General features: G+C 50.0%; 1 protein-coding gene across 1 annotated transcript; it reads right to left on the bottom strand.

Moving 5' to 3' along the window:
- Positions 1-267: 267 nt before the first annotated feature.
- ARPC4 (actin related protein 2/3 complex subunit 4) lies at positions 268-8,486 on the bottom strand (the record flags this gene model as incomplete). The annotated part of the gene is made up of 5 exons (XM_034775551.1): positions 268-1,127; positions 5,100-5,270; positions 5,429-5,524; positions 5,630-5,741; positions 8,350-8,486. Coding segments are annotated over 5 exons (522 nt in total), but the record flags the coding sequence as incomplete, so codon positions are not given.
- Between the last annotated feature and the right edge of the window lie 119 nt (positions 8,487-8,605).

Genomic DNA, 8,605 nt, shown 5'->3' with positions numbered 1-8,605 from the left:
CCCCACCGCCCCCCCCCGCGGGCAGGGCCTCTCTGTCCCCCGCTTCCCCCAGGGCCTCTCCTTTCCCTCCCTTCCCCCCCACTGGCATCTCCACTCCTGTCCCACCCCCCAATCCAGGCAGCACCTCTCCTCTCACCCACACCCGAGCTCCTGGCAAGTGCAGACAGGACTTCTGCTGGTGCCAGCCCCCCACCACTCTGAACTGAGGGCCCCCAGGAGTGCCCTGCCCCCAGGGGCACACAGGAACCCCTCACCAGCAGGCCACCCTCAGAGAGGCAGGAAAAAGGCTTTAATGGGGAAGGTACCAGAGCAAGAACAGCAAGTGCCATAGCAAAAGAAGCAGACGTTACAGATTCCAGCTCCGATTCCAGCTCCGTCAGGGATTCCAGACTCCTCCACCCCAGGCAGAGAAAGGGAAGGTGAAGGCCACAGGCAGGAGGATATGCTGCCTGGTCCTCTGCCAGGCGGATGGGGTTGAAGGAGAGCAACACTCCCTGCAGTCCTGGGGCAGGGCTGCCCCCTCTGCCCCGCGGCACCCTTACCTAGAGCTGCAGCAGGGAGGCTGTGGAGATTGGGAATTGGCGCTTGCCAGGCCTGGCCCAAAAGAACATCACTGCCAAGGTCAGGACAGCTGCTCTACACCCCCCGACTTGCTGGAAGCCCTAACACCGGGGTTAGGCTCAGAGCTGTGTCTCCAGAACGCCCTGTGCATGAGGGCTGCTTTACGGCAGCTGGTCGAAGGGACCTGATAACGAGTGGGCGCAGCCTTCACTTGGAAGGCCAGCGAGCAGGTACCAGCCTCACGTGCTGGAGTAGGCACAGCTCCCCTCCAGCCCCCAGAGCCTCGGACAATTACAGCAATGATTGGTCATTTAAAAAAAATACGGAGTTGACAGTCTCAAACAAGCACAGAGTCTGGTTCAAACTATTAACTCCTCCCCCTCCCTTCCCCTGGGGCCGGTGGAGAATCAATGTACATTCCACTTGGACAGCTCCTGAAGATCTGATTGCTTCTCATCTCTTCCAGATAGCAAGGCCCTGGGCATGGCCCTCCCTAGCAGGGCAGCTGTGCAGACGCAGGAGAGAATGAGAACCTGAGCTGTGGAGTCCAGCACCACGCTCTAAAACTGGAAGGAAGGAAAAAAGAAAGGTGGTCAGGTGCCCATTAGTCCCTGTGCACCCACACCCCCAGCCTGTGCAGGGCCCTGCGATCTACTGTAACATTGCACTTTACTAGAGAGGGGGCAGCCTATGGAAAGTACAGATCCCAGGACTGGACACTCCAGACAGCTCACGGAGCGAGGGAAGTTGGGACCTGCACTCTGGAGATGGCCACTTCTTTCTGCACAGCTCTTCACCTGAAGAGGTTGAGCTGCCGACCAGCCAACTGCACCCACTGCGCACCCACGCCTGCCCTCCCCACCCCACTGAACTCCCATCCCTGCAGGAGCCTGCCTGCTGCAGCCATCAAGTCACTTGGTACCACACTGCTCCTCATTTAACAGGGTATCAGGAATGCCTACACCATCTGGCAGCAGGCCCTCATCCCCCATGATGAGTCCTACCTCCGGTGGCCTTCACATTACCCCATGCAGGCCCTCCCCAAACTGCACCCTCCAGGGATCATAGGAGCATAGCATGGCCATACTGGGTCAGATCAACAACAGCCAGTGCCCGATGCTTCAGAGGGAGTGATCCATCCTGTCAACCAGTCCCAGTTTCTGGCAGTCGGAGGTTTAGGGACACCGAGCACACAGGCTTGCGTCCCTGACTATCTTGGCTAATAGCCATTGATGGACCTGTCCTCCAGGAACTTACCTAGTAGTTTTTGAACCCAGTTATACTTTTGGTCTTCACCTCCCCTGGCAAGGAGTTCCACAAGTTGACTGTTGTGTGAAGTACTTCCTTATGTTTGTTTGACCACCTACCCACTGATTTCCTTGGGTGACCCCTGGTTCTTGTGTTAGGAGAAGGAGTAAACAGCACTTATTTACTTTCTCCACACCAGTCATGATTTTATAGACCTCTATCCTATCCCCCCTCAATAGTCTCTTTCCAAAGCTGACCCAATCCAGTCTTTTTAATCTCATATGGAAGTTGTTCCAAACCCCTCATCATTTTGCTTGCCCTTCTCTATACTTCTTCCAAATTTTTTTTTTTTTTTTTTTTTTTTTAAGATAGGGCAACCACATCTGCACGCAGTAGTCAATGGTCTCGGCGTACCATGGATTTATATGATGGCATTAGGATATTTTCTGTTTTATTATCTAACCCTTTCCTAATTGTCCCTAACTACTGTTAGCTTTTCTGACTGCTGCTGCAGATGGAGTCATTGTGTATAGTTCTGGCATCTGCTCAATGATCTCTTTCTTGAGGGGTCTAAATTAGCTGTGACCACATCATTTTATATGTAGAGTTGGGATTATGTTTTCCCATGTGCATTACTTCACATTTATCAACACTGAATTTAATCTGCCATTTTGTTGCCCAGTCACCTAGTTTTATGAAATCCTTTTTAACTCTTTGCAGTTAGCTTTCAACTTAACTACCTTTAGTTTTACAACATCTGCAAACTTTACCACCTCACTGTTTATCCCTTTTTCCAGATCATTATGACTATGTTAAATAGTATTGGTCACAGTACAGTTCTTAGGGAGACCATGCTATTTTTCCTCCACTGTGAAAACTGACCATTTATTCCTACCCTTTGTTTCCTATCTTTTAACCAGTTACCAATCCATGAGAGGATCTTCCCTCTTATCCCATGACTCCTTACTTTGCTTAAGAGCCTTTGGTGAGGGACCTTATCAAAGGCTTTCTGAAAGTCCAAGTACACTGTATCCACTGGGTCACCCTTGTTCACATTTGTTGACACCCTGAAAGAACTCGAATAGACTGGTAAGGCATGATTTCCCTTTACAAAACCGGCACTGACTCTTCCCCAACATCTCATTTATATCTATATCTAATAATTCTGTTCTTGGATTCAACCAATTTGCCCGGTACTGAAGTTAGGCTTACTGGCCTGTAATTGCCAGGATCGCCTCTAGAGGCTTAAAAAAAAAACAAAAAACAAAACAAAACGAAAAAAAAAATGCAGCAACCAGCATCACATTAGCTATCCTCCAGTCACCTACAGAGGCGGATTTAAGCGATAGGTTATATACCACAGTTAGTAGTTCTGCAATTTCATATTTGAGTTCCTTCAGAACTCTAGGGTGATACCATCTGGTCCTGCAAAAAGAAGAACAGGAGTACTTGTGGCACCTTAGAGACTAACACATTTATTAGAGCATAAGCTTTCGTGGACTACAGCCCACTTCTTCGGATGCATATAGAATGGAACATATATTGAGGAGATATATATACACACATACAGAGAGCATAAACAGGTGGGAGTTGTCTTACCAATTAATTGGCCTCTCAGAGTTGGTAAGACAACTCCCACCTGTTTATGCTCTCTGNTGCTCTAATAAATTTGTTAGTCTCTGAGGTGCCACAAGTACTCCTGTTCTTCTTTTTAAAGAAATCATGTAGTTTCTCCCCAATGGGTTTATTTTCCTTGGCTGCTGTTTTAGAACCTCGATTGTCCAGTGGCTCCACTGACTGGTGGCTTCCTGCTTCTGATGTACTTAAACATATCTTTCTGCGGTTAGCTTTTGTCTTTTGCTAGTTGCTCTTCACATTCATTGCCCTGCCTAATTCTGTTGTTACACATGACTTGCCAGAGTTTATGCTTCTTTCTATTTTCCTCAGTAAGATCTGACTTCCAGTTTCTAAAAGATATCTTTGTTTCTAACCACCTCTTTTACTGTTTAGCCATGGTGATCTTTTTTGGTCCTCTTACAGTTCTTTTATACATTTAGTTTGTGCCTCTATTATGGTGTTTTTAAAAGGTTTCTATGTAGCGTGCAGGCATTTTCACGCTTGTGACTGTTCTTTTCAATTTCTGTTTAACTAGCTTCCTCATTTTTTGTATAGTTCCCCTTTAAGTTAATGCTACTGTGGTGATTTTCTTTGATATTTCCCCCTTCTACAAGGATGTTATATTTAATTACATTACGGTCGCTATTACCAAGCAGTTCAGCTACATTCACCTCTTGGACCAGATCCTGTGCTCCACTCAGGACTAAATCAAGAATTGCCTCTCCCATGGTGGGTTCCAGGACTAGCTGCTCCAAGAAACAGTAATTTACGGTGTCAAAAAAATTTCATCTCTGCATCCCGTCCTGAGGTGATCTGTACCCAGTCAACGTGGGGCTAGCTGAAGTAATCCATTATTATTGGGCTTTCTGTATTAGCCAGGATGGGCAGGGATGGTGTCCCTAGCCTCTGTTTGCCAGAAGCTGGGAATGGGCAACAGGGGATGGATCACTCAATAATTGCCCTGTTCTGTTCATTCCCTCTGGGGCACCTGGCATTGGCCACTGTCAGAAGACAGGATACTGGGCTGGATGGACCTTTGGTCTGACCCAGTCTGGCCATTCGAATGTAGCCTCTCTCATCTCCCTTAGCATTTCCCGGTCACCAGCACCATCCTGGTCAGGTGGCTGGCAGTATATTCCTACTGCTCTAATTTTATTATTCAAGTATAGAATTTCTATCCAGTGAGATTCTATAGTACAGTTTGAGTCATTTACTATATTTAACTCTGCTTTCTTTCAGATATAGTGCCACGCCCCTCCCGCTGAGTGTGACGTGCGCCATCATTCCTACATATTTTGTACCCTCGCCCTTCCCTATGCCACGCTCCAGGCAGAGACCACATACATGGGACTGCCTGTGTTCTAACTAGACCTTTTTAAGGGGCAGAGTCAGGAGACCCAAACAGGCTTCCACATGACCCTTTGCAAAGCCCTCTAAAGGAAACGTTGTTCCCATACTGGTTCTGGCAAGCCAGGCTCCCCCTCCCCACATTCAGACAGTGGGGATGTGCCAGGCCTCGCTGTAAGGTTCCCACATCTCTGAGGAAGGGACGTAGGCCCCCTTTGTCTAGCTGTTATCCCCAAAGCTCTCCCTGGTCAATAACAGGCTGCCAACGAGCCCCTTCCTGCAATGGGGAGGGGAAGGAAGTTGCTGTTCCCCGCCTAGGCGCTCACGTTCTTGAGGAACTCCTCAGCCACGATGCGAGCCCTGGCGTTGACGGACAGCTTCATCTCACTGATCTCCTTGTCAATCTCTTCCATGAAGTGGATCACGAAGTCCACTAGCTTGTGCTTGTACATCTGCTCCGTGTGGAAGTTTGTGATCAGGAAGCTGATGTCATAACCCTAGTGGGGGAGTAGAAAGGAGCAACACCTGGTCAGTGATCAGCACCAAAGCCCCTTTGCCCTGCCTGGCAGCGACGCTCACGTTAGTGAGCTGCCAAAACAGGCGAGTAGAAGTGTCCCTGTCTTGCACCACAGGATTTGCCCCCAAGCCATCTCACCTCCACGGGTTTCCTGCGCAGGATGAAGAAGTTCTCAGCCCTCATCATCATGAAGCGCATGAATTTGTGGCACAGGATCTTCTCGATCTCGTCCGCCTGAAGAGGGGAAGGGAAAGGGGAAGTCAGGCTTCCTCAAGCTGAGTGCAAGCCACCAACTCTTTCCCTCCTCTCCAGCTCCGCCCCTCCCCCCCGCAGGCTCACCTGTTTCACTGCAATGCTGACTCTCACGGAGTTGATGGACCCCTCGATCAGAACCTTCTCTTTCTCATTCCTGCTGATGATCACCGGCTGCAACAGCAGCTCTTTGCTACTCCTGCAAACCCAGGAAAGACATCAGCATGCATGGAGGAGGGAGCACCTGCCAGCCCAATGCACGTGCATGACACAAGGGGCAGCCACCCACCAGGGAATTGCTCACTCACCTGGCCACTTGCAGCTGGGGAAAAGTGTAGGAACCTCATTGTAATACAGAAGCTTGCACTTTTGTACATAGCACTGATGCCAGATGTACAGCTCTGGGGACTGAACAAGTCCAGCATGAGCAGCACTACCCCTGCCAACATGCCTCATCTCTGTCCCACAGGAGCCCCCCACAAGCCTCCTTGGTCCGTCCAGTCCTCAGCTTCCCTGATGGGCCTGACCAGACGGGTAATTAGTACCAATTGTGCCAGCTGTGACGTGTGTGGAACCCTGCACTAGGAGTTAGACTGAGACTCACACTAGAGGCAGCCAATGAGCAGCCAAGACCCTTAGCTGTAGCCAGTGGCTTGGCAGAGGGGGAGGAGGGAAAGACGCCTTGCCTGCAAAGGGCTGTGTAAGACCTTCTCTACATGAGAATCAAGTATCAGGGGGTAGCCGTGTTTGTCACTTTGTACAGATCCAGACTAAGAGTCCTGTGGCACCTTATAGACTAACAGACGTATTGGAGCATGAGCTTTCGTGCTCTGACGACATGGGTATTCACCCACGAAAGCTCATGCTCCAATACGTCTGTTAGTCTATAAGGTGCCACAGGACTCTCGCTTTTTACATGAGAATGTTTTCTTGATATAAACAATGTTTTAAATTCACATTTATCTGGTTATCCCGGGGCAGCCTCCACGTGAGCATCCAACCCTCACTATCACAGGGACTCTCACATCTTTCTTCTGACAAGGGGCTAAAGGTAAACCGAAGAAACTACTGAGAGCAAGAGTAACACACAGGGTTCCCCTGGGATCATAAGGCCTCCATAGCCAGGGACCATCCTGCAGGAACAAAGCCTATGCCTCCCCCAGGCTTTAAAGTCCCAAGACAGTAGCTGAAGGGAGCAACGGAAAGTGGCACTTGCAGGGTTCGGGTCCCACTGGACAGCTGCAATGCAAGCTTTCCCCACACAACCGGCACTTTGAGCCCCCAAGGGATAGGAATATCAACTAGGGATGGCAGGACACTCCAGTTCCCATTCTCCAGAGCAGTACAGCCAGTCCCGTGTGGCGATGGAGACACCTCAGCCTCCCACTGAGGCATTCTAAACAGCAAACATCTCAGCAACCTCAACTGTGTCCTTTGACTGCATGACGACAATACAATCTGCAAGCACTCTGCCACGGAAGAGCCATGTATTATTAATTAAAGCCAGGAAGGGACTTGTCTGCTGAACACGCATTGCTTTCCTCAAGTACTCAGAAATGCACATTTCATGACAAAAAATTAAATGACAACAAAACAGCCTGAACCAGGGATTGTTGGTTTAATTAAATTCTGTTACCGTGATTTAATCAGCAACACATTTTCTTTTAAGGGACATTGTTAAATGGAAAATATGAGCAGTAAATATATTTAGCAAAATTACCTTATCAATTGACAGTAGGGACTCAATATGGTTTCTTGAGAACAACATTATAGGCAAAGCTGGTATTGATGCCTATACTTAAGGCTGCCCAACACTTCCTACAATAAGACACTGACTTTAAGAGCATATAATCTGGGTCAAACTGTAGCCACTCAGGCTGAAATTTCCCATGCTGGGCATCTGATTCAGGCTGAATATTAAGTCTCAGCAAAAATGGTTCAACCGTCTGACCAAGTTTAGAGGAAAATATATTTTGCCCATGTTAAAACAATCCTTAAAACCATCTCATTGAGACGCTCTAGTGCTTTGCAGCACGGACTAGAAATTTGGCAAGGGGGTCATTGTGGTGTCAGTGAGGAGCCCCTTTTGTTGTCCCTGTGAAAAATTGCTTAAGTGTGTTCTAGCCTTTGAAAAACTCGAAGTTCACCCATGCTCTATGGAGACCTCAGAGTTCACCAGCTAAACTCTGCAAAGAGTTTGTCTGCACTGAGCATGCTCCAACCCAGGGTGAGCAGGACTTTCCTGGCCATTGCTCCTTGGTGCAGTGCACCAGCACTTGCAGGGAGGGAATAGTGGTGGGGCAAAGTCTGGTCATGCCTGGGAGCAGGGGTTGGGAGAGATGGTTCGTCCTGTGCAGCATGGAGAAGAAAACATACTGACTCTAGTATAGAAAGGACAAGGGCTGAACCTGGGGGTGGGATAGCTTGGGGGGGGAAGGGGCAGACTGGGGCTGAGAGCTGGCTAGAAGACATAGCAGATCAGTCAAAGAGGAAGGGGGAACTGGGACTGGCTGGGCAAGACGACCGAGAACGGAAGTGAAGGGAAACAGACTGGGACTAGAAGCTTGGGGGGGAGGAGGGAGAGAGAGAGAAGGGGAAAACAGATTATTAGGAAGCTGTTCGCTGCTCCATAACTCATGACGCTTCTCCCAGCCTTAGCCCCCAGGCCTCCTGGTGAGAGGCACTGCCCTGAGCAAGCAGCCAACCCCCCAGGGACAGGGGTTCCAAGCCCTCGGGATGTGCAGGGCTTCAGCAGACTTAAGTGTCGTCGTCCCCGCCCATCTCGGGGTTCCAACCCCTCCCAGTACCTGACTTCCACCTCCGGCTTGTTGTGTCGCTCCACCACCTGGGAGGAGAAGTTCTCCAGGCACAGGGCAGCTTGCAGCGTGGCGCGCACCGCGTTCAGGTAGGGGCGCAGAGTGGCAGTCTGGGGAGAGCGAGGACGTCAGAACAAGGGCGAGAGCCACCAACGCCCCAGACCCCCCGGCCTCATCCCTGGCGCCCCGCCTCGGCCTGGCCCCGCCTCCCCAGCCCCATCCCTGGCGCCCCGCCTCGCCCCCCCCC

The sequence above is a fragment of the Trachemys scripta genome, chromosome 7, assembly GCF_013100865.1.
Source record: "Trachemys scripta elegans isolate TJP31775 chromosome 7, CAS_Tse_1.0, whole genome shotgun sequence".
NCBI lineage: Eukaryota > Metazoa > Chordata > Testudines > Emydidae > Trachemys > Trachemys scripta.
The sequence above is the reverse complement of the archived record's forward strand: the minus strand, read 5'-3'. Positions and strand labels throughout refer to the sequence as shown.